Source organism: Arabidopsis lyrata (genome assembly GCF_000004255.2).
Source record: "Arabidopsis lyrata subsp. lyrata unplaced genomic scaffold ARALYscaffold_7, whole genome shotgun sequence".
Taxonomy (NCBI): Eukaryota; Viridiplantae; Streptophyta; class Magnoliopsida; order Brassicales; family Brassicaceae; genus Arabidopsis; species Arabidopsis lyrata.
The window spans coordinates 5,044,797-5,070,808 of NW_003302549.1; the positions used below are offsets into that span (position 1 = coordinate 5,044,797).

General features: G+C 33.2%; 4 protein-coding genes across 7 annotated transcripts; 2 read left to right on the forward strand and 2 right to left on the reverse strand.

Annotated features, from left to right (window-relative positions):
- Window positions 1–142: 142 nt before the first annotated feature.
- On the forward strand, window positions 143–1,947 carry LOC9303450. The gene is made up of 5 exons (XM_002867332.2): window positions 143–348; window positions 447–667; window positions 926–1,162; window positions 1,364–1,515; window positions 1,612–1,947. The coding sequence occupies exons 1-5, from the start codon at window positions 277–279 to the stop codon at window positions 1,779–1,781; spliced, it is 852 nt and encodes a 283-aa protein (XP_002867378.1). The 5' UTR covers window positions 143–276; the 3' UTR covers window positions 1,782–1,947.
- Window positions 1,948–2,050: 103 nt separating this feature from the next.
- Window positions 2,051–5,525, reverse strand: LOC9303451 (TBC1 domain family member 5). Its single transcript, XM_021017182.1, has 5 exons — window positions 4,922–5,525; window positions 4,652–4,755; window positions 4,386–4,562; window positions 2,412–4,306; window positions 2,051–2,326 (listed from the first exon to the last, which is right to left on the reverse strand). The coding sequence occupies exons 1-5, from the start codon at window positions 5,074–5,076 to the stop codon at window positions 2,171–2,173; spliced, it is 2,487 nt and encodes an 828-aa protein (XP_020872841.1). The 5' UTR covers window positions 5,077–5,525; the 3' UTR covers window positions 2,051–2,170.
- A 4,145-nt stretch (window positions 5,526–9,670) lies between these two features.
- On the forward strand, window positions 9,671–14,872 carry LOC9305476 (pathogenesis-related homeodomain protein). Of its 3 annotated transcripts, XM_002867333.2 has the most exons (14): window positions 9,675–9,927; window positions 10,399–10,866; window positions 11,307–11,472; window positions 11,589–11,712; window positions 11,830–11,942; window positions 12,086–12,448; window positions 12,558–12,803; window positions 12,922–13,011; window positions 13,157–13,207; window positions 13,323–13,601; window positions 13,749–13,829; window positions 13,989–14,069; window positions 14,172–14,252; window positions 14,407–14,872. In XM_002867333.2, the coding sequence occupies exons 2-14, from the start codon at window positions 10,463–10,465 to the stop codon at window positions 14,671–14,673; spliced, it is 2,346 nt and encodes a 781-aa protein (XP_002867379.1). In that variant the 5' UTR covers window positions 9,675–9,927; window positions 10,399–10,462; the 3' UTR covers window positions 14,674–14,872. The 3 variants fall into 3 exon arrangements, with proteins under 3 accessions (XP_020874505.1, XP_020874504.1, XP_002867379.1); XM_021018845.1 differs by lacking the exon at window positions 13,989–14,069 and having other exon boundaries at window positions 9,674–9,927; XM_021018846.1 differs by lacking the exons at window positions 13,989–14,069; window positions 14,172–14,252 and having other exon boundaries at window positions 9,671–9,927.
- An 850-nt stretch (window positions 14,873–15,722) lies between these two features.
- Window positions 15,723–19,310, reverse strand: LOC9303452 (transcription factor bHLH27). 2 transcript variants are annotated; one of them, XM_021018847.1, is made up of 5 exons: window positions 19,084–19,310; window positions 18,820–18,985; window positions 18,162–18,446; window positions 17,905–18,075; window positions 15,723–15,988 (listed from the first exon to the last, which is right to left on the reverse strand). In XM_021018847.1, the coding sequence occupies exons 1-5, from the start codon at window positions 19,161–19,163 to the stop codon at window positions 15,899–15,901; spliced, it is 792 nt and encodes a 263-aa protein (XP_020874506.1). In that variant the 5' UTR covers window positions 19,164–19,310; the 3' UTR covers window positions 15,723–15,898. The 2 variants fall into 2 exon arrangements, with proteins under 2 accessions (XP_020874506.1, XP_020874507.1); XM_021018848.1 differs by having other exon boundaries at window positions 18,183–18,446; window positions 19,084–19,299.
- Between the last annotated feature and the right edge of the window lie 6,702 nt (window positions 19,311–26,012).

The window sequence follows — 26,012 nt, forward strand, 5'->3', positions numbered from 1 at the left end:
GTTATACAACATGTAATTTTATTATTTGGTCCAAAATTGCTATTTTAGTAAAGAATCAGGATGTTTTGTGCAATTTACCAGAAATACGAAACTAAATAATAATGTCGCAAACATTGGTGACGTGTCCAAATTTAATTGGAGAAGCTGACGAAGGAGCAGAGCAAAAAAAATTCACCTCCTAAGAAAAAAATTATCAGACTCTCAGAAAAAACGGAGAAGAAGAACAATTTCGCGGATTCAAGAGACAGAGAGAGCGTAAAGTTTGATCCTTTGAAAATGGCTGAAGAACCAGAGAAGGTCTCTTCTTCTGGTGATAAGAAACCTGAAGATGTTGGGATCAAACCTCAGGTCTGTGACTTGCTTAATTTTATCCCCTTTCGCTGGATCAATTCAAGGGTTTGCGAATTGACTTGATGATTTGATTTCTGGGTGTTTCAAATTTACAGGATCCAGCGTCTTCTTCTGGGTTTCGAGCTTATCCTAATGGTGATTCTCCAATGTACCCGGTTTTTTATCCGGGTCTTGTTCCCGGATCCAATCCTGTACAGTACGAGGAACAAATGAATCGTGGAGCTGGGATCTATGCGGTTCCTGTGCATCAATTTGGTGGACATGTCGCTGGTCTTCCCTCAAATTATCTCATTCCTCTCACTTACAACGTTCCAACGTAAGTGATAGTTCCTTCGAATTTCCCATGGATTTGATGGATTAGCTTCGATACTCGGTAATACAATTGTGTCTCAGTGTAACACTGGAGAAGAATCATAGTCATAGGAAATTGGTTTAGCTAGAAGAATCATAGTTGTGTCAACAAGTTGGCACCTTTGCTCTTTGGCTTGGGAGTTGAATCCAAACCATTGTTAGAAAGTATAGGCTTAATATTGAAGCTTTTGGGGTTGATGATTTTTATATTTCCTTTGTTTAGGACTAGACCAAATAATGAGGCTGAGACTGGGGGAGAGAATCAGGCGCAAGCCGGGCAGGGTCAGCAGCAGCAGCAACCTGCAAATCAAAGGCATGTCGTGGAAAGGAGATTTCAGATCGCGTTTCAGCTTGATTTGTTCCTCATACTCAAGCTTGCTGCTGTTATCTTTTTGTTCAACCAAGATGGATCAAGGCAAAGGCTTGCTGTGCTTGTGATTTTCGCTACCATAATTTACTTGTAAGTCTCGAGAATCTTGTTTAATTTCAATCTTATGCTGGTGTGTCGTCTTATGGTTTTCACCATATCCTTCTCAAGTGCATGATTTATGTTAAGCTGTTGGTTGTTTATAAGTTCCAATTATTCCCTCATAGCAATCTTTTTTTCTGAAAAAGTATTGATATAGAGTTTGATCTGTGTTTGATGATGCAAACTTGACAGATACCAAACTGGAGCTCTTGCACCGTTTGTGCGATGGCTCTCTCAAGGTATGCATAGAGCAGCAGTACCACCACCTCGACCACATAGACCTGCTGCGAGAGCTGATAATGATCCTGCAGCTGCAGTTCCACTAAATGAAAATGCAGTTCCCGGTATATTACTTCGCAATATCTCTTTCCCATGGTAAATACTGAAGCCATCACAACAACAACTTATGCAGAAGGATTTTGTTTCTATTTTTTGCGCAGAGGGAGAAGAGAATGAAGCTGATAACGCTAACCGAGCAAATGCAAATGAAAATGAAAACGTCGACGCAGGAAACCAAGGGAATCAATGGTGGGGGATAGTGAAAGAGATTCAGATGATAGTGTTCGGCTTCATAACTTCACTACTCCCTGGTTTTCACAACATAGAGTAGAAGTAGACTCTTTTTCTGCATACTTTCATCTTCTTCAACTCAAAAAAAGAAGTGTTGTGTTCTACTTTAGTCTTCTTCGATCTAATGTGTAAGTACAGAAAATTTTACCCTTCAGACTCCAAAACATAATGCATGTGAGCAGCAATCTTTATGCTTTTGCCTCTAATGTTCAAAGCAGAGGAACTCAGAACTTAGGCATCTTTATTGATAACATCTTAAACATGATCACAAAACCAAAAAGTTTTGGTTTTCTCCGGAATATCGACAGAGGTCGAGAAAAACTTTTCCTTTATTTTTATTCCGTGCTCTAAAGAAACAATACTTTACAAAAAAATATATATATATATATATATATACAGAGAGCAGAACAAGAAGAATCAATGGGTCCATCACATTTCCAACAAAAGATTACTGATTTTTCGAAGCTCCTTGAGAGCAGTCATGGCTGTGACTTGTCCCTTTTCGACCAAATTGGTCTTAGATAAGTTCTCCATTAATCCTGCCTGAACCTGACCTCGTTCTTGCTGGAAAACTGACTCGATCACCTGAACATACAGTCAAAATCATCAGAACAATTGATTTGATATTTTCAGCATAGATGAAGAGAATGAGAATGAGAGTGACTTGTACCTGAATGTGTTCGAGCATCGAATTGCCAAGGTTTTTCAGAGTATTCATCACATTCTGGTCTGTGTCTCCTTTGCTGCCCGAAGATGAAGCCTGTGGAAGAGACTGTGACTCGGAAGAGCAAACTAAATCGGTCTTACTACTTTCGACACCATTACATCTCGTCTCCTCAGCAGTGAGATTGCGTCCAAACTTCCAAAACCACTGGAATTTTCCTGGTAAAACCTTACTACGCTCCTTGATTATGGCCACAGATTTATCTGCAGCGTTGTCTTCATCATTAGACTGAGTTACTGGAAACTCGATGCTCGGTTGAGAAGAAACGGGAAGAGGAGAATCTACTACGCTTGTTTCTTGATCTTTGGATACAGATACTATAAACTCCATGCTCGGTTGAGAAGAAATGGAAAGAGGCGAATCTGCTACGCTTGTTTCTTGATCTTTAACTGTTTCATCGGGAAATAGATTTGACTCGTTACTGCTATCCGAATCATTCTCAATGTAGTTCGAGTCTCTAAGAGGACTGTTTGGATCTGAGAAAACATCAGAAGAATTCTCCTCCATTACTATACTCTCTTCAGCAGCAGTTTCAAAATCCGTGTTTATATCCTCGGTTTCTCGAATTGAGCTATCTTCATTCTTCACAACATCTATTGGATTAGCTTCCTCAGGTTCAGAAATGAGCTGCCGATTAAAATCTGCAAGCAAGTTACGAGCGACTGATGATACCTTGACTTCACTTTTCCCATTTGATGCCTTGGCGCTCTGAGTTGGCTCAGACTCTGTTCTGAAAAGTCTTTTCACCCTGAACCAAGGCTTTTTCTTCTGTATTTGAGAAGGACTCTTTTTCTCTTCCTCGACGGCTTTGTGTAGAACTCTCCATTGATCCTCCCAATAACTTTGTGGTGTAATTATCAATGGAGATTTAGGAGAAGTGGATCCCGAAGGAAAACTGTTAGTTCTCGCCGGTACCGCTGGACTGATGCTCTGATCAAAGCCATCGTTTATCGATAGAGCTGATGATCGTACATCATCATCCAAAGCCAAAGTTTGTAATGACTTAGCTTTCTCTATTATCTTCCTCACATCAATCTTCTCTGGGAAATTCAATAGTCTCTGAAGACAAGAAGCTGCGTTTTCAGTAGCAAGCAATGATGATCTTAAACTTAATATCATCGAAACTGCCATTCCCGAGATTAGAGCTCCCCGCGGAGAATCAAAGATATTGTAGCTCTGGTTTGTAGTGTTATCCTCATCTGTTCTCGTCTTGTTATCTGCTGAGAATATCTCATCCCACACTATCAATAAATCCTGAAGCAAAAATTCTCTTCCAAACAAAACTCGTAACCAACGAAGCCCAAAGTACTGAGGTTCAACACCGAGTTCTACTAAATGGCTATGCAGAGACGAATCAACGAACGATAAAAGATGGTAAAACGCAGTGCAAGCTTCAAGAACGGGAGGTAAACCCGTATGGGATCCGCTAGCTGGAGAGTAAGAGAAAAATCCAGCCATTGCAACACAACCATGAGCACCATTCATTAGAGCATCAAACATGCAGTAAGCATCATGCTCCATGAATTTCTCAGACAAGACAATCCCGAGTTCACCTTCGGCTCCATAAGCATCACTTAACCTCACAATAGACTGGATTTCGGGATCGAGCTCATCTAGACTCTTTATTTTGTTTGAATTTCCCTGAATACCACCAATCTCATCATCCGTGAAATCCTCCAGAAACTTTTTGAACTCAAAGTTGTAAGTAATATCTCTTTCTTCGAAAGATAAACCATCAAATCTGTCTATGAAATGATCTTCATAACTTTTACGCACTTCAGAGAGACGATCTACATCAACATGAAGCACATAAAGCAGAGGCGCCAAAAGCTCATGCATTCCTGCAAAGAAACATGAGAAAATGTGAGACTACGCATCACAAAAACTACATTCTTTAGTAACAAAAGTTAACTATTTTACCTTGTCGATAGCCATACTCAGGATGTTTAAGACACCACAAGAGTAAAATACGTCTTAACATGCCTTGACATCCAGGAGCTTGAAAGTAACTCCAATGCTCTGGATATAACCTAGACAAGTCTTGATCCAATGTTTTCTCTAGCTCCGCATTACGAAAGAATCGACCCCATGTACTATCTGCATTACATATATATAATAAACACCAAGAATCTCAGCAAACCTCTAAAGACATATGCATATGAAACTATAATCACAAAAGCTTTTACCTGGGTTTTGGGATAAGGGATTGTCGATAGAGAGATCAGGGGAATTTCGAACATCTTTAGACAAATGTGGATCTATCAAGAGCCGTCTTCTTAAAGCAGCATATCTACATAGACAGAAACATTGTAACACCATTACATTTCTTCTATTGGAGGACCCAATTAGATCCCTTGCTAAACCCAGAAACGCTCAAATCTCTTAAAATTTCCCAGATAAGGAAACTTTGGCAACACAACATTGCAGCAAAGGGTAAAAGCTTCAGCTTTGCTTACCTTCTGCGAGATTCAGCAGTTGCTTTGCGAAGATCATCGATTGAAGAAGACTGAAACGGAAGAACACCGAGATTCACGCGCCACCGCACACCTCTCAGATTGGCGAAACGACGATCAGATTCGCCTCCCAGAATTTCTATCTCTGATGGAACCATAAGCTTTCTTCTTAATCCGGTTTCACAAACGAAGAAATATGTTCTTCTTGGTGAACAAAACAAGGGAAAAATCAAAACTTTAAGCTGCCACCGGGAAATTTCTCCGTGGACACCAGAAAAAGAATCGAAATTTAAATCGCAAATGAACCTGAAAATAAAATGATAACAAAAAGAAAAATCCGATCAGATCGGAACACAATAAAATAGGTGAGAGAGAGACAGAGAATCAATTCTCTTTATTTTCTCTCTCCGAATCCAAGCGGAAGAGATTAAAGATGGGTTTTTCACAGAAGGAGCTCAATTATTTTTCCTCTCATGGTCTGGAAAAAGAGAAGAAAATAGCAAGTTTGTTTGTTTCGTGAGAAAAGCAAAAACTAAGGTGACCTGTCGGAGCAAAGTGGTGAAGACGATGATGATGAAGCCTCACCAGCTCAAATACTCTTTTTTTATTCTTACTAATTTTCTTCAAAACTTTTTTTATTGACGTATTTTTCTATTTTCCTTAATTTACAATAAAAATGAATTGAAAGAGTATAATAATAATACCGTTTGATTTACCACGTAATACGCTATTTCAATTATTGTTGATTAAAACGACTCATTAAATATTTCTTTGAACATATTCATTCTTTCTGTATTTGATATTAACTATGCTCAACGATCGGTTCGTTATTCACTTTTTTATGGTGGTCAATAACATAGTTATAGTCCAAGGTAAAGAATACTTAGCAGTTGTGATTTTATTCTTAAGAATTACGTACCTAGTAAGTTTTCTTGTTTGTAGCTCAAGAATCAAGATTTTACCAACTATAAAATCTATAACAAATTTGGATCAAAAGAACATGACAGTTAATTTTATACGTCCTCATAAACACAAAAGTTTTGCTAAACATGCAGAGAAAAGTCACATGCTTTAAAGTTTCTTTGATGGGTTGATTTCCATTTGACGGAGAAAGAAAAAAAAAGATTGATTTGCATGGCCTTCCTTACAAATTACTAGTATATAGATAACGTTAATTTTGTAACATTTCGATTCAGTGGGAAACTCAAATATGGATTAAATTATGTGAATATATAATATGAGTATTAAAAGGTAGTATATTCGAAGAATTTTCGTAGAATTTCAGATGTGGCGGCATCAACCACGAGTTTCATTGCAACTTGCAAAAAAGTCATATCCAGGTAAGCCTTTACGACACGTCTTCGTTACATGTCAATATAGATAGAATTATGCTTGAGATTATGTGTAGTGTACTGAAAAACAAAATATTTGTATTCATGTTAATTTATGTGACCTAATTACAACAACGGATTTTACGTAATTCTGCTCAAGGGTTGTCTATTTTTTCTTTGCTGTCAATAATATACATTATGAGAACTGAATCTGATGATGAGAGTAATGACACAACGACGAGACTAGTTTACATTTATTGTTTAGTTCTAAAAAGAGATATTGATTCAGATAAGAACCAGTTTAATATATATTATCTCTATTTCATTATATAAGATGTTTTAGAGTTTTTATTATATTTTATTATATAAGATGTTTTACAAGTTTCAATGCAAATTTTAAATGCATTTAATATTTTTTATTATATAGATTATGTAGTTTCTTTTGTAATTGGTTGATTTTTTAAAAATTAAATATTAAATAATAACTTTTTAAAAAAAATTAAATTTTTTAAATAATGTGTTTTTAGCTAAAACATCATATAATTTGAAACATAAGTAGTATTAGACAATGATTTTTAGGAGTTTTAGGTGGTTGTGTAGATCAATTTGCATGTAACTGCCTGATACAAACAAAACAATTCAAGTTTTATGAATCTAATGGCTTATCATTTTCATGAACTGATTTTATATGCATCGCAGTTTACCTTAATCTTGTTTTATAATTTTTAAACCCCGCTCCGAAAACCCATTAGTGAATATATATATATATATATATATATATATATATGTGGACCTTTAAATAATAGTCTTTAATTCGTTATCAATGTACTACGTTTACTTGTAAGAAACGATAAAAGATGACGACCAATACCAAAATAGTACTTACTATAATTTTCTTTTAGAGAAATTATATATATTTTGGGAATATATATTTTCGTGGACATGAAAAGTCATATTATCTTCGAGGCAATGCATGAATGATTGGTGTAATTAGATGCATCTAAAAAGAGCCAAAATAGTTGTTGGTAAGAGTCGGTCCTCAAATTGATTTTCCATTTGAAACTTTGGTATTCTATATTATCGTATTAGTATAATATTTTATTGTTTTCAACTAATCTTCTACGCCACACGAAATCTTACACGTGGATACCTCTGCATCACCTCTACTTTTTCGATGGACAAAAAGAACAGTATAATACACATCACTTTCAGTTTCAGTCTTTCACCTCCAATAAAAATGTTTATCTTAGATTTTAGATAAAATCCAAACTCCTAAAACCTTTTATTTTCATGTTTATGTTTAAGACAAGATAAATGATTTCAAACTACAATTTTACTATTTACAACTCTACACCTGTCGAGAAAAGAAAAGAAATATTCTAATCTGTAGTTCCAATCGCAATCATATGACTTATTTGATTAAAAATTTAGATATGACAACTGGAATTAATACACATAGTGATTATATAACAATATCCGACATTTAGGCGTGAGCAACTCACACTAATCACAAATCCCTAACCTCCTCGTGTACTCAATATATACTCATGTTTAATTTGTTTATAATCTAAGTTTTGGTTGTAGCTAATTGAAAGCAATTACAAACTGAATCCATTCCCAATCACATATTAATTAATTAATATGTCTAGGTTAGGTATAAGTATATGCACCATATATAACATCTGAAAATGACCATAAGAAAAAGATTAATGATATGCTTAAAGTTTTTTTTGTCAGGAATACAAAATGACATCCAAATATTTGCACGTAAATTAATATACTCAACCAAAATAGTCCAGTACTATAGTATGCATATCATTTTTTGTTAAAACAGTATTATGCATATCATTGATTATGAGCTTATTTACATGAACTACATGTCTTGACGTACGAAACAACCGTATGTAAGAACCTTAATATCACTACTAGTGTCCAAGTTTAATTATCTTTAGTTACATCTTACAACTAGATACTGATGGATCGACGAACAAAATTTACAGCCAACGTGTACATTTTCAAACGTTTAGAACTAGAAGAATCATTGCAATTGAATCGGAATGGGTTTGATCCGCTATTCACAAGAAACTCAGCTGTGAGTGAACAACCAGGCTATGTTATCTACAAGCAAACATAATCAAAACTATTTAAAACCGATTTATGTATAATTAAAATTAATCTTGGTAGAATTAGATCAGACTAGGCCATCGAACATGTCACAACATCTGTAAATAACACATAGCCTTATAATATATTAATCGAAATTACTATAGCTCTAAAATTTTATTTCATTAGCAGACAATCTTTTGGCGGTTTGTCTCTATAGCCCATCATATTGATTCGAAGATATATAAAATAGATAACAATAATTTTGCAAAGCTACATGACTTTCATATATTCTTAGGACCCTCCCATGTCAATATTTTTAAAAAAGAATAATAAATTTAACCCCACATGTCATTATATAAGATGGCATTTCCGAGTTATGCAACCCATTTAATAGAGACATAAATTAGAATTTTGTTTTCTTGCAATCAACAAGCTCGACACCACATATTTATAGTCGGTGATTATTTCAAACTTAATGTGAATAACATGTGAAAAATATTATTTATGGGCTAGCTTTTGTTCTTATCTCAGTTTCCACCCATGTGGTGCATGATTCAAGCCAAGGCCATATCTTGATCTCTTCCTTAATCATCTGAGAGCTATATTAAACATTCCTATTTTTGGAATAGTACAAAACAAAATTAGATAGGCAAGTGGCATGCAAAAATAAACTGTTAGAACAAGAATCAGTTTTAACATTTTTAGGTAATATATATGTTGGTACAAGAAATTCCTAAAAGTTATCTTTAATCTTTCATCTTTCAACATAATCTTTTATCTTTTTTTCATTGTCAAAGATCAAGATTTATTTTAGATAAGATGTAAAATATGAACGTAGCAATAGGCTAATCTGAGATATATAGTCTGTATTAAGCCTAATCTGAATTTTGTCCAGACCTGATTCAATTTTAGGTTATAGAATTTAGGTATTTACCGACCACCTTGACTTGACGAGTTTGGCATTCCCGGCCGACGACAGATTCATTTTATATATAGACCAGACCAAACCGACCTAAATTGATTTTTCTAACACGTAAAAATATCCAAGAACCTACTCACTATAGCTTTTGTGCCGACCACAAATACTCGACCCACCTCTTAAATTTAATTCATCTCTCTGGACCCCAATTTCTTAATGGGCTTAATTTGATGATTCGGCCCGATAACCGTTTTAACTGGGCTGAGAGTAAACAACATACACAAGAAGTCCAATTATATTTCAAAAAGACTTTAAAAAGGAAATGAATATCAATTCGCGACCGAAAAGGAAACTTAATTCGGGTTAAGAATGTAAAAGGAAAACTTAGATACATTCTGAGAAAATATGTCTAAATACAGGGACTTAAAATGAAAATAAATAAGAGTTGCTAAGCATTACCATTGCCAAAGTAAAGTACCTAAAGAAGAACGGAGAGTGACGTAAACCCGACCGTTGAAAGCACCCTGTCAAGTCGCCGCCGGTGACTCAAATCCCGCCGTACCAATATTTAAGCACCCACCATTAACCCTCGTCGGAAAGATCTTCACTTTACCTTCATCTTCCTCAATTCCTCAATCCTTACTCTCTTCCAGGTTTTGCTTTACTTTGTTAAAAACTTAAGCTTTCTCAATTTCCTGTTGTTGGCTTCTTCCGATGAATCAAAATTACGATTCCTTTGCTCAGATTAGTTAAAGAATTTATCTCACCAATTATATTTTTTGTTATGTTTTGGGTCATGAGCATGATTGAGATGTGAAGAGATTAGTGTTGTGTGTTTGATTAGTCTAATGTTCGATCTGTTACCTTATCTTTGTCTCAGAGTGTCGTCTTCAATCACAAATCTGTAATCTTTTCAATTAAAAGTCAAAAACATGTCTGAATTTGGCAGTGCCTTTAATGTGTATCCCTGTGTGTTGTTTCTTAAATTGTGTAAGATTAGATTCAGTCCTTTTCTCTGTGGGATATCATTTAATGGGGAATTAAGAATCATTAGTTCAAGTTTGTTGGCTTGTGTGTGTAAATGTGAGGAAACTGATTTAGAGGAGGGGTTTTGAATATTTCAGGGTAAGATCTTATATGAAATGATCTGCTAAGAGGAATTTAAGTCTCGGTGATCGGGAATTCGATATGGAGGAGAGTGAAACAAAGGGGAGAATCAATCAAGAAACTGAAAAGGCTTGTGTTTCAGTTGAGAGAATTGAGTCTACTTTACTCTCATCATTTGTGAAGAAAGGTAAAGAAGTACCAAATAAGAGAAACTTTAAGCCGAATAAGCGTAAAACGGAAGAAGATATCTGTTCGAAATCCAGAAACAAGAAGTATTCTCGAGGATGGGTTCGTTGTGAGGAAATGGAGGAGGAGAAGGTTAAGAAAACAAGGAAGAGGAAAAGTAAGAGACAGCAAAAGGATAATAAGGTTGAGGTAGATGATTCGTTAAGGTTGCAGAGACGGACAAGGTATTTGCTCATTAAGATGAAGATGCAGCAGAATCTTATCGATGCATACGCAACTGAAGGTTGGAAAGGTCAGAGGTACAAAATTTTGAATTTCTTCTCTATTGACTCACTGTTTCTATTTGGAAAAAGTGTTACAATTTTACTATCTCCTCGGATATATTACCAAAAGAATGGTGATTATGCGTTACGAATGAGTTTTATTTAGTTTTATAGCTGTCAATAGTTCGGTCCACGGATTTGTTTTACGCGTATTCAACCTTTTCTCTGTTTCCAAATTGAATTTGTAGTTTCCTATGTTCTCCTTAGACCACGATTGATTCAAATGTAAAAAAGACGAACTTTGCATTTGCGTTTGCGTTTGCGTTTACTTGCTTATAGTATACTAATCATCATTTGTAAAATTTAAAATGGAAATGTGAAAACAAATGCAAACGCGAACGCAAAAAACAATTGTGGCCTTCTTTAGCTGTAAACAATTATGTGGTTTGACTCTTGTATTTCCATGTGTTTTTCAGTCGGGAAAAGATAAGACCAGACAAGGAGCTTGAGAGAGCCCGGAAACAGATCTTAAACTGCAAGCTTGGACTACGTGACGCCATTCGCCAGCTGGATCTGCTTAGTTCTGTGGGAAGCATGGAAGAGAAAGTGATAGCTCCAGATGGATCTATTCATCATGACCATGTAAGCAAATCTCTATTTATCTGCACGCGCCATCTCTATTTTTTTAATTCAAATCTTTATGGTCGATACTGGAAATTACACTGGAGAATTGCCTGATGGGGTTTTACCTTCTGCAGATATTTTGTGCGGTATGTAATTCTCGAGAAGCTTTTCCAGACAATGATATAATACTTTGTGATGGAACGTGTAATCGAGCATTTCACCAGAAGTGCCTTGACCCTCCTTTGGAAACAGAAAGCAGTAAGCTCTGGCTATCTATTGCATATACATATATGTTGTCATAGAGAGTTTATACAGTGTGGCTTCTCCACCTGATTTTTTTTCCTCAAATCATATTGCTCTTAATAATATCAACAGTACCTCCCGGAGATCTGGGTTGGTTTTGCAAATTTTGTGATTGCAAAATGGAAATCATCGACACAATGAATGCGCAAATTGGTACCCATTTCCCTGTGGACAGCAACTGGCAGGTAAACCTTTGGCAAGTACCACTGTGTTTCATTTTGTTTGAACGCAAGATAGAAACACTTCACCATCAGAAGTCTGCTTTACTCTGCTTTACTCTTCTAGTTTTGAAACTTTCCTTGGTTATTTTTTTTTGTTTATGGATAAGGATATCTTCAATGAAGAAGCTAGTCTTCCTATTGGATCTGAAGCTACACTTAACAATGAAGCAGATTGGCCTTCGGATGACTCCAAGGATGATGATTATGACCCTGAAATGAGGGAAACCGGTGGAGGAAATAGCAGCAACGTTAGTGGTGATGGTAGTGGTGATAATGATGGTGGTGGTGATAATGATGGTGAAAGCATTTCAACCAGTTTGAGCTTATCTTCTGATGGTGTTGCCCTTTCAACGGGATCATGGGAAGGCCATAGACTCAGCAATATGTTGGAACAATGTGAAACAAGTAATGAAGAAACTGTATGTGGGCCAAGACAGCGAAGGACTGTTGACTATACAAAGTTGTACTATGTGCGTACCACATCCATCGATTTCAAGAACCCGTAAATGTTAATCTGCTTCAATTTGTTATTGATGATTGTTTTGGTGGTGAATTTTCGATTTTTTATTTTTGTATCAGGAAATGTTTGGAAAGGATGCAGTTTTGCAAGAACAAGGTAGTGAAGATGAAGACTGGGGTCCGAATGACAGAAGGAAGAGAAAAAGGGAATCTGATGCAGGAAGCACACTTGTAACTATGTGTGAAAGCAGTAAGAAAGATCAAGATGTTGTAGAAACACTGGAACAGAGTGAGCGAGATTCTGTCTCTGTGGAAAATAAAGGAGGTCGAAGGCCGATGTTCAGACTCCCAAAATATGCAGTTGAGGTTTGCAATTACTTCTTCCCGGTTTTAGTATCTTATATATGTATAGTTTACCATAAGAAAAAAAAAGAAGAGAAAACATCCATTACTAAGTTTTAAATTGTTTGCATAAATGTACCAGAAGCTACGTCAAGTATTTGCAGAGACTGAGCTTCCTACAAAAGCTGTGAGGGATCGTCTTTCAAAAGAGCTGAGTCTTGATCCAGAGAAGGTAACAGTGCAGCCAAAGAAAAGTTATCTTGCTAATGTTTCTCAGATCAATTGAGGCTCATGAAACTCATTCATACAGCTAATGAACATTTGGGTTTCTTAGTTTTTTTTTGGTTCTACGTGTGCTTAAATATCGTTTTTTACAGGTCAATAAATGGTTCAAAAATACACGGTATATGGCACTAAGGAATAGGAAGGTAAATCGCTATTACTTGCTTCATTCCTACATATGAACATTGTCTGGGTGCCTTCAGAGACTAAACTTCTTACAAGGAGACTAATCATTTGGCGGCCATTGTTTTTATATGACAGACTGGGAGCGTGAAACAACCTGGGGATTCTAAGACAGTCTCTGGAGGAGAATCTGGACCAGAAGCAGTCATGGAGAACAACACTGAAACTAATGAAGTTCAAGATACTTTGGATATGACAGTTCCACCTGGATTTAATGATTCCGCTACAAATCAGAAAATTCTCTCTCCCTGTACTAACAACCAGGAGGAAATTCAACAGGCCAATGTCTCCTTTCCTTCACCCACAGATGAAAGTCAACATTATCTGGAACAAAACGACTCTTCTTTCGCTTTAGTGGTAAGATAGAAATTAGCCATTTCTCCAAAATGAGTTTATTGAACATATCTATTACTAAAAGATCAGTACTGCTTCCAAGAACTTGTCTTGACCAGTGGTTTTGGACAATTTTAAAATTTTTAAGTTATTTATTTTTATTGTGTTTAGCCACATGAAGAGCTAAGCAGTGAAATGAGCTTAAAGACGGCCGTAGAGGAGAAGGAGACAGAGAGCAAGATGACGGAAGAGGTAAGATATAACTAAGCCGTTTCGCCAAAATGTCCATTATTAAAAAACCATGATTAAGTAAGCAATTTTAGATTTTTTAAGTTAAAATTGCCTTGATCCCTTGCCAGTGGTTTTAAACAATTTTAGATTTTCTAAGTTATTTGTTCTTATTGTGTTCAGCCACATGAAGAGCTAAGCAGCGAAATGATCTTAAAGACAGCGGTAGAGGAGAAGGAGACAGAGAGCAAGATGATGGAAGTGGTAAGATATAGATAAGCCGTTTCGCCAAAATGTTCATTATTTAAAACCACGATTAAGTAAACAATTTTAGATTTTTAAAGTTATTTTTCTTATTGTGTTCAGCCACAGGAAGAGCTAAGAAGTGAAACGAGCTTAAAGACAGCTGTAGAGGAGAAGGAGACAGAGAGAAAGATGACGGAAGAGGTAAAACTAAAATAAGCCGTTTTGCCAAAATCAGTTTATAGAACAAATCTATTTTAAAGAACTCATGATTAAGTACTGCTTCCATGAACTTGCATTGACCAGTGGTTTTGGACAATTGTAGAGTTTAAAAGTTATGTGTTCTTATTGTGTTCAGTCACATGAAGAGCTAAGCAACGAAATAAGCTTAAAGACAGCTGTAGAGGAGAAGGAGACGGAGAGAAAGATGACGGAAGAGGAAGAATTTGAAGCAGTAATGGAGATGCTTTGTAGAACAGAAAACAAGTTACTGGACGTGACGCAGAGGCTTGAGAGATTTAAAACACCGAAAGGCCGGAAAAAGTTAGGCAAGTCTTCTTCTTCTTTAAATGAAGAAGACTCAGTAGTGTATGTTCCAATAGCAGAGATCAAGGAGAAAAGGTAACAATATATATTAGAAAAAAAAATCCTTTGCAGAAGTTTTGGTATTGTTAGATTCTTTTGGAACTTAGTCTAAGAATACCTAATGTAGCTTTTGTATTCTTCAGTTTGTATGTGTCATTTAAACTTCAGATAAAATCCCATAAAAATAATAAACCTGGGGATTTTTTTTTTAATGGAACTTTAGCTCTCTTTTTAATACATTTCGTTTTTTTATGATCTTTTCTTTTTATCATTCCTTCTTCCAAATAACTGGCTTTTAATTTTAGGTTTAGAATATAATAAAGTTGAAAGATTTAGGTTTTTAAAAATAAAACAAAGAGAGTATGATTGGTAACTATATAATTTTTACAAAGTAATACTCTCTCTGTCCCATTTTATTAGATGTTTGGACTAAAAGCACATAAATTAAGAACCAATCAATAAATGTTTTCTCATTTATGAAAATTCAACTAATAGAAGAAAATACTACATAATTAAAATAATTAAAACCTATTAAACTAATATAAATCATGTATTGAAAGTAAAGAAAATCTTATATAATAGAACAAATGAAAACGTCTAAAACATCTTATATATTGGGACAGAAGGAGTAGAAATAAAAATGACGGTTATAGAGAAAGCGGTTAGAATGGGTAATAAATAGCGGTAAGAAAATATTTGTTTACAAATCTGTGTTTTCTGAATATATCTCCTTAATAAGCCTAGCTACTGTCACTTTTATGAGTTTACTAAACAATTGTTGCCTATAACTTTACAGATCAAATAGAAGCAAATCGCAAATCTCTCTCTATTTACAACTTACAATGTGCATTTGGTTTCTGTTCATCAATCAAGACAAAATATCCACAAAATCTTTTAAATTAGAAAGTCACATTTGCTTTTCTAACCCTTTTACTTTGTGTGTTTAATGCTCAGTTTGGATATTATCAATTAATTTAAATGGTTTTTTTTTTTTTAACGTCTGGATTTATTATTTATTGCAAATTATGAGAACTGTTACATAGACGATTCTACAACGGACAATTCCTTCCGACCCTTATTAGATCCACGACAGACGACACCTTCTTCACCTTCTTCTTCTTTAAATGGTTTTTTTAGAAATATAAGTTTTGAGATTATTAGAATGAACTTACTTTTTTAAAAAAAAAGTTACTATAATACACCAACGGATGTTTTGTAGCTCAAACAAATAAACCCTCACATATATCATAAAACGATTAAGTAAATTAGAAGTTGATAAGACAATTTGGATCATTATAAGCTGCGATGGCCATTTGTATCTTGGCCTCTACTGCACTTCTTTCTTCCTCATCCGCCTGCAAATTCAAGATTTACCACAATTAAATACATCACAGATAAAAACAATGATATATGTTAATTCATACGATATCTTTTCATATATTTAAAACTAAATTAGGATTTTAAGAATTTTTCCAACCTCAGTATAGATTATGGAAATTAGGGGTGTTTAGGTTTTACACAATCGGACCAAAAATCTTTTTTTTTTTTGGCAACTCGATCGTTATAAGAAAACTAGAACTGATAAATTCGTATACACCTACAAGCATTACTACTATAATTATTTCCGGTGGAAAATGACATTTCGTGGATAAAATCATTGTTTAATGTTTTTGCATAATCTTTAAAAGGACAGATAAAGACAGGTTTGAAAATGAATTGATCGACTTTTTATTTGATAAATGATTGGAGTATGATTTCACCAACTCTCCATGACTCCACTGGTCTGGTCTACACCTCACTGTATTTTTAGCGTCTGATTATATTAAATTTTATTAAGAAAATGTTATCAAGGTGGGCAAAAACTACATAAATCTTGTTTCTGTCAAAGAAAAATAACATAATAGTGTATTCATTTGTTAGGCAAGAAAGTTAGATTTTTTACACCAAGTCCTAGTATTTGATGATATAAAAAATAGATAGATAGAGAAATGATGAAAGGAATTTTTTTAAAAGTATAGCAAAAATAATAACTCTCAACAAATCTGCCTTATATTATAAAGGATCAAACCTTAATGTCTACTATGAAGACCTTCTATGGATATCATTTGGAGTAAATAAAAATGTACCATAATGATTAGTATAATGAAGAGTGGAGATCTTATGAACCATATACTTCTAGTTTTAAATCATCTCATTTGAAATAAACAACAAATTTTCTGGATATAAAACAGATAAAACTTGCTAATTGGCTATACTTTATTTTAGCTTATTGTGAGTAAAGAATTAAACTAAAGTGTAGTGAGGGAAAAGTCACGTGCTAAAAGCGTCAAAGAGCCAAACGTTGAACCGCGTGAGGTTATAAATTAGCCACGTTTTTCTAGTGCTACTATGCTTGGACGGCACTTTATGGGACACGAGGCACTTGAGATTTCACACACTAATTTTTTGATTGTTAATCCTATTTTTTATGGAATATGACATTTAACTTTTGAGAGAATCTAACCCCCTCAAAAAAAAGTCAAGGCGAAAATCGAAAAAAATATGATGGGCTCGAGGCCACCTCAATAATTGGAGCTTTAATTGATTGATTAGGATATTAATATAAATACTTAAGGTGTAATGTGAATTAAGGTCCACTAAATGGAGACAGGTGGGAACAAAGTAGTAATTAAATGTGTCCGTCTAAAGGTTGCCCTTTTAAATTTGATAGTGATTTTACATTGTTGGACTATTGTATAATGAATTAAGGATAACATATTTTTTCCTTAACCAAAAAAAAAGAACAATCCACTTTACTAAAGCACTTAGTAGTATGATTTTTATTCATATAATTAATTGATTTCCACTAGAGGATTTGTCTACGTGCCGTCAGACGACAATTTTTCTCCCAAAATAACAAAAAGAAATGAAAATAGTAAGATTTAAATTTGGTATATAAAAGTCTGAATAGTTGCGACAAAATAAAAATGGACAAATATATTTGGTTGGTGTGTTTTATAGTCCTACATGTGCCTAAAACTAATTTTTATAGCTACTTACAATTAATCTAAAATTGTTTATTAGGCAGAATCTTCTAAACTATATTATCATATCTTTTCGTTAACATGTTATAATTTCGCTCGATCACTGCGAAATGAGCATCAAACCAAATAAAGGCACATATATTTTTCTCTAAATGCATTTAGAATCTTGTAGTTTGTACTAGTAATCACATTGTCAAATAAGATATAAAAACAAAAAAAAATTGAGAGAGAGAGAGAGAGTGTGTGACCTGGAGGAAGAGAGTGGTGGAGAGACGAGAGGTGAAGGAAGAGAAGTTAGTAGTGAGAATGTTGAGATTCAAAGACTCCAACACTTTACAAAGCTGCAACATTGTTTCTCTTTTCTTGCTACATGTTATGCATACCACTACTGTCTTCTCTCCCATCCATGTCACCTTCATCTGTTTTTGTTTTTTCGTTTTTTTATAAAAAGCAATTTGGAATAAATAACTTTACCCAAAGAGAAATGTATTTTTAAATGTACTACCAAATAATGCTTAGTACGTACTTCGAGAACTTCAATGGGGTAGTGTTGTACTCTAGTATCGTAACCCATATGCTTGAACTTTTTTGATCTCAGGCCATTATTGTCTGAGAAATCTTGCAGCTGATTTTCAGCAAAATTATTGGCGCAATCGTAATCTCTTATCGGATTTTCTAGCAATAATGATCGTGATTCTAGCTCTCTGATCTCTGCTTCTAGCCTCTTCTCTTGATCAATAAGCTCTTGCATGTAGTCGATTGAATCTTTGATGACAGATGCCTTGTCCAACTAAAAATATACAAATATTAATATTTTAATTAAATCCAATCCTAATCAAATCATCACACGTATACAATTATATGCTATTAGGGGACCAAAATACATTTTAGTATAGCTTGATATGGATTTAGAGTATCAAAAATTTGGTTTGCCTTTTTGTTTAAAGTTGGTTGGATTTGGTTTAACCAGATTGTATTTGTATAGTTTTATTTCTTTCCAAAAGAAAGAAGAGAAAAGTTTATTCGATTATTTAATTTCTGTTGACCAAAACAAAAATTGCTGGTGACGAAATTTTATTACTAAATTATTTGAATAACAAAGTAAATTAAAAGAGACAGTTGATTAAACTAATAAGAGAAACCATTAATCGAATAAATCACACCTTGCTTATATTGGGAACGACTGATCGGAGAGCAAAAAGTGTCTGATTAAGCTTTTGTCGTCTGTTTCTCTCAGATACAACGTTTTTCGAAGATGCTGGCGACGTTGCTGCGCCGTCCGGCGAACTCGAGTCGCCGGAACCTGAAAACGCTTCCTCCATCGGCCAACTAAATTTTATAATTTTAAAAAATTTCATTAACTACCAACTAAAGAAAGAGATTTAGAAAAAGAAAAAGGAAAGAATTGACCAAGATTCTGGAAGTACCTGTCAAATTCGAGTTCTTGATTTTGGAAGAACATTGTGGTTTCCCAGTAATTCTTGTACTCATGGTCTAGATCATCCATTTTTCGGACACACAAAGACGATGCTTTCTTGAAATGGAAGGTTTTGTTTTGTTTTTTGTTGGTCCTTTCTTTCTTTCTGTGTCTTTCTATTGAGTGTACTATCAAAACAAGAGTGGGCCGAGAATTTTATAGACAGAGAGAGAGTCTGACAGAGAGTTTTTAAGCACGTGGGATCTTAATCTCCTGAAATAATTATATCCGATCTTGACCGTTCGATTTAGAGATCAAAATCTGATTCCTTTTGTCCAATAAAAAAAAAACAAGTGTATTGTATCTATCTATCTATCTCTTTCACTCACAATATGCATGATTCATATACTGATCAATGGGTATAATACTGAATTTAGGGGGTGTGCAATTCCATTTTCATTTTAGTTTTGTTAGGTATTAGAAGAGTATCTGAGTATAAGTGCAAAATTCTTTTATTATAGATATTAATCAATTTATTTTCTAATTTGTTAGGATCACGAGACATTAAAAGTACTAGAAGATGATATGTTAAGGAAAGAAGATACGTAGTTTCAGATTTCAAAGTTTCAAACGTAGGTAGACATCATGGCTCTGTGTATGCGCATGTAATGATTATAGCCAATAATGGTGATGATTAGTTGATTGTCAACTTTTTTTGCTAATTTTATTGAAAATATAACCCAGTTGGGCCCAGGAGATTCTTTAATGTCCCTTGATTTGAATGCAGTAAATCTATGTTTAATTCTATTATTTGTGGATATATTCTTATGATTTTTGAGTGTTTATATATCTATAAAACTCCATCTTCCATAGATATTTATTGTTATGAAATAACTTATTTATGCAACCAATAAACACAAAATGTGACTCTGAAAAGCAGAATAATGTGGGAATGATCCAAAATCTAAGGTATATAAGAATCAAACATAGATATAGCCAGTTCTTCGAATTGCATACGCAATTTTATTCTATTGACTTGTAAGTAAATAAATATTGATTGTTTAATGATGTGATGTCAACTGAATGAAAAAGTTGTGAAACCACTAATAAACTTTATTTATGATAGCGGGAATAATTTTTTCTCGATGGTCATGTATTATACATTTGAGTTCTAAGTTCTTTCAAGAATTTGTAAAACATGGAAAACATCAATATATAAAACTAAAGACGACCACTAAATCATACGACTTACCTATTACATACTAGACAATACAACTCGTTCGACATTAATTAATCTTGTATAATCAAACTAAATATAGCTAGTGTTTATCTTGTGAACCAAAAAAAAAAAAATGTACTGGTAGTATCTATCAATAGTGAAAGGTTTTTACTTCTATCCGAATAAACTTAGTTTGAGAAACAAATCGACAAAATTGATATCGAATTTTGTATCTCAAACCATTTGTTTCTCAGTTATTGGACACTTGAGAAAAATATGTAGAAAATAGTTGTATTTTAGTTGTATGAAATGAACAGTACTGTGTTTAGTTCCGTATGATATTGTTTTCACACTACTAAAGTCGTGGCTTGGATGGCCCAACATGACCATGGTGATCAAAGATGATTATAATAAAATTATTTGCTATTATGTATGTTACCACGTGTATAGAGGATAATGTATGATATGACTTGATATGGTTTTGGTTAAGAATTCAATTCATTAAAAAGTCTTAATATTTAATTTTTATGTGCATAATAATCGGTCTTTAATTTTTTGCTTGTTTTAATATTCTATAGTAGTATAAGTATTAGGCTAAGAGCCCTTTTTAGCTACTATATCTGTGGAAGATTCATAAATCTGGATGACTCACCCACCTTGTTTGTAATTGCAAATGTATGGAAATTGGGTCCAAGTGACAACATTCCTAATATTGTCGGATTATTATTCTTTCGTTTCTTATAAAATACGAGGATGTGGTTTCTAGAAGAAGAAGAAAAACGCAGTTAATTTTTCAACTCCAAGAGATAAAATTTTGAAATCTACTACTTTTATGTATTAGCAACAACATCCGTTCAAGTTTACTAGGATACGAAAAAGTGTAACGAGTAATCCAAATCCGGTTCAATCTTACGTTACGATTTCGGTTAACCAACTTCGACGACTAAATCCATTTATCAAACAAAATGAAAAAAAAAAAATTTCCCGCGATGAGAGAAAGCAATTTGATTAAAATTCACTATTTATTTCTAAATATGGAAGAAACATATTGGGCTGAAAACACGTATTGACCAGCGATATGTTTTGAGTTCGGCCCAGACAAAGATGCTTTATGGCCTTTAGCCTGTTTGAATGTTTCCAAAATTTAGTCTTGAGTGTGTGAAGAAAAATGGTGTAAATTGTAATTTGAATTTCAGTCATTTATTTAAAGTTTTAAAAATTTTGCATGTGACCTTTAAGTTTACTAATACAAAATAAATTTATTTAAAATTATAAACATGTTTAGATGACTATATACATCAATAATATAACATAAAGAATCAGCAAAGAAATTTAAACGTCCAAGAAAAATTAGCAAATAAACTTGCCATAAATAATTACATAAAAACTGTTTATTTTTGTTTCTTATTCTATCTTGGGGACTAGAACCATATCTCATAACCTTTGGACAACCTAGAATTGAGAACATCAAAATGGGCATTGATGTTACACAACAAGATCAAATGTTATACCGGCCGGTTATGAACAAATAATGTTTGGAGGAGATTGCAATCAATTTATTGTTGCATTAAACTAAAGAACATCTAACAGATATTAATAAGCTAAGCATATTTCGGCCTACCAAAAAAAAAAGCTAAGCATATTTCGAGGAATTGCTTCCATTTTCTTATTAGTGAATCACTATTTAAATATATATATAACATTTTCATCTAATTTTTTTTGTTACGTCAGGTTTATAGTTTACTTTCATTATCAATTTTTTATAAAGGTTTTACTTTCATTATTTAGGTTTTCACTTACTAAATCAATTATTTTGTTTTGCAATCCAGTGACTTGCTATAGTGAAGATCAAGAAAATGAGAATGAAACTTTGCTATACTACTGTTTTGCCATATTTCTTTTTAAAATCCCTGAAGTATTCTCATTTCAAACCCACTTAGTTTAGGGTTATACTACAGTTTCTTACTCTAGTCTCTTCATTAGTTTTCAGTTTTCACATAAGAACTCAGAAAATAAAGTTTTTATTTTGTATAGAAAGCAGGTTTCTTTGCCTAGCTCTATACATATATAGGAAAGAACAAATTTCTGACATAATTATATTATACTATTCATTTGGAAGAAAAGAATTGAATAGCTGAAGAAGGCCGTCTACTATTTTCCTTTATTTTTTTAACAGAAAATAAAAAAAGAATAGCTGAAGAAATTCCATCGTAATATATAACATTTACGTATTTTCTGTGGCCAATCAAGTTTACTCATAATTCATATACCTAAAAATTTGGAGTAAAGTAACTATGATATTTTCTTTCTAGTCGAGAGTTAAAAATATAAAGAAACACTTACAACATATGAGTTATTTATTTGTCTTGTGATGGAAGTAAAGAAACATTCGTTCAACAGTACCCAACAAAAGACAAATATAAAAGTGAATGGCAATAAAATTTGTTAAAAAGAAAGAGCTTAATTATTCCTCTTTGACCGATCCTCTCCAATGATTTGTTCCGTTTTTCGTTTCCCCTTTTAATTTTCCTTTTTTAATATATAAATTTATATCAAACTAGGCAGTTTGGTATCAAAGAAAATAATATTTTGGGCATTATTGCTATACTTTTCGACACACAGAATTAAGTCTGTGCCAATTTTTGTTAAAAAAGAAATTCGACTAGAGCAACTAATATATACGTTTAAATATGTTAACCACTTAGTAATTGAAGTATTTTTACACTGTAAGCATCGCCTTATCCTTCTGCAAAAATCATTTATCACTAACTTTGAGACATAGAGGGATATACATATACATAGCAAAGGTGATCGCTGATAAATAGAAATTAAAGTTAATGTTCCCGAAAAAACAAAAGTAAAGATACGTATATGATCTTTAGTTTTGGATACGACGCTAGATGATCAAAAGAATTTTATATGAAACCAAAGTTTCATCTTTTTAAGTTATAAAAATAGTGAAAACTATCCATAAAAGATGTAAAAGGTTAAAAATGCTTTTTTGACTGCAATAGTTGAACATTGTACTACTACTACTTATCGTAATATCGTATATATAGCCACTTTAACCTTCCCTTTTTCATTTGAAAAAATATGTTAAGTATATAACATAATAAATAGATTGAAGTTATTTATAAATCATTTACCTGTGTTCATATAATATAACGAATAGAGAAGAGATTAGAGAAGTATATAACTGTCGACAAGAAATATTAAAGTAATTAGCTTTATTAGATCATTAGGGTAAGAAAGCGGAATTAATAATCATAATTATTGCGTTGATTTAAATTTGCTGACGTGCCTAGTTCTGTCTGGGCTTTGAGTATGCCCTTGAATAATTTAAGCCCAAGTAATTTAGTAAAGTTGGATAATAAACCGGACCATTTACACCACGATGTGTAATTAAACCGCTTGAATTGGTTTGATCGACCAAATCAATGAATACGTACAGTTCGTATAGAAGTTTACAAAATATTGAAGAAATTAATCAATAGAAAGTGAGTTAAGTAAAGTCGTTTACATTTTATTTTATAAGTATTTGAAATAATAATCATAATTCTTCCAAAATGTATGTTGCATGTATGTTGCATTTTTGTTTTGGTGAATGACTATATAGTAAATTAAAACTTGTTCTGAAAGACTAATCGAATATATATTTACCAATTTTCTCATGTATATATTTATAATATATCCAGTCAAGCTAGCTAATTTTCTTTATCCAATACAGTAGCTCTAAAGTTTTGAAAACCTAATGATGGCATTAATTTTAATTTTACTTTTTTTTATTCGACTTTAACTATATTTTCTTTAATCTAACCTGGAGGTTATGATTTAAGAAGAAAAAAAAAAGATAATCGATCTGATAAAAGTAACCCTAAGCTGTACCCTTTATACCATTGGAAGATTTACTTTCTTTTGAAAAACGAAATCTTTAATTACACATAAAAAGAAGATTTATATAAAGGAGACGAAAGAAAAACAATAAAGAGAAATATTCTCGTTGGGATCAGAGAAACTAAGAGATCGGAGAAAGAATGTGGCAGCAATGATCAGGTAATACGTCATCGTTTTTATGCATGCAGAATATAGTCATACAAAATGAAGGAAAACGAGAAAGTGAAAGTACTTAATAGCTTATTACAGACATTTCTATACGTCTTTTATTTAAATTTCTCTTATAACCTTTTCTTTTTGCTTTTATTTGTTTTTTTTTTCTTTTTTTTTTTTTCTCTTGAGCTGTAACTTTAATCACATTCTCTTAGATTTCAGGGGCAAAAGCTCTTCACAGCTTCCCTCTTTATTCTTTTATTTGCTTTAGTTTTTTTTTTTACCCCCCTTTTGGTCCTTTTCTTTTGTCCCCGACTTGTCTCTCTAATATCATTTCTTGCAATAATTCGAGATTTATGGTTATGTAACATACAGTATATATAGTTTAAAATCGGTTATTTGATACATATACAAAATCGGTTATATATTGAACTGTGGTTTCCCATAAAAATGATGATCCAGATCTACCATCGGTTGATCTTTCGGCAGATAAAAGTAAACTAAATGCAAATGAAACAATTATCTGCAGCACACTAGACGACGGCCGAAAATTGTTCAACTTGCACCATATGTTGAACCCTCAGAAAAAAAAAAAAAAATTGTTCTACAATCTGCAATTTCTTTTTGCATATTTGGACTCAACCTGAAATCTGACGTAAGATCGAGTATTGACGTAACAAATCGTTTGTTTAATCATAAAATTTAGATAATTCGGTTTATAATCTCTTTAAGTATAGGCCGCCAACTTTGATCAATACTACTAAAATTGTCTAATCTCCACTATAAGTAACATGTTTGGCTTCCACTTAAAAACAAATTAATTTTAGCTTTCAACATCGAATTCATCGATCATATACATTTTAATGTATTATTAATCGAAATTTGTGGCTTTGTATTATGAACGATCATGATATATAAGTACATATGTTCTAAGGAAAATATATTTGAACTACGACGATTATGCAACTATATGTCAGAAACGACTAAGAAAAGCTTGTATAATCTCATGTACATGTATTAGTATTTTACTACTGTGTATTGAAAAATTTGAAATACTTTAAAACATGATTAGATAATTTGGTACGTGAGGTACAGCCTTTGCATGAGAGATGGAGCAGACATAATGATTATGAGATACGTATACATGTTGTGTAAAAATAAATTGATTACTGATACAAAAAAAAAGGTGGTAATAATTCGAGTACCATGAATGATCAAAAGTCTGTGGAAACTTAACTGCGTCACACAATAAAGCTTAAAATTCTATATAACATGCAATGTTTTTTCCATCCTGACGCCAATCGCGCGCCAGTGAGGACCACCAAATCTTTTCTATTAGCATTAGATATTAGATTATTGTATGGCTTAAATAATATTTACGAGGAATAGCAGTTACATATCTTTGTAAAAACTCTCTTGCAAATCCAAAATTAGATGAATCATTAGGGTTCAAATATGTGATCAACTGTCTGTATGGAACCGAATAACACTAATTAGGGTTCCAAATTTAGGGTATTATCAGTAATCCACGTAATGACACAATGATTTTGCATGAGAGAGAAAGCGAAATCCTGTTAATTATCGTCATTTTGCAATTTTATAGGTTTTCAATCACACATTTATTCGGCAACATGCACAACATCTTAAGTTCTTTAAACAAATTTAATTGACAC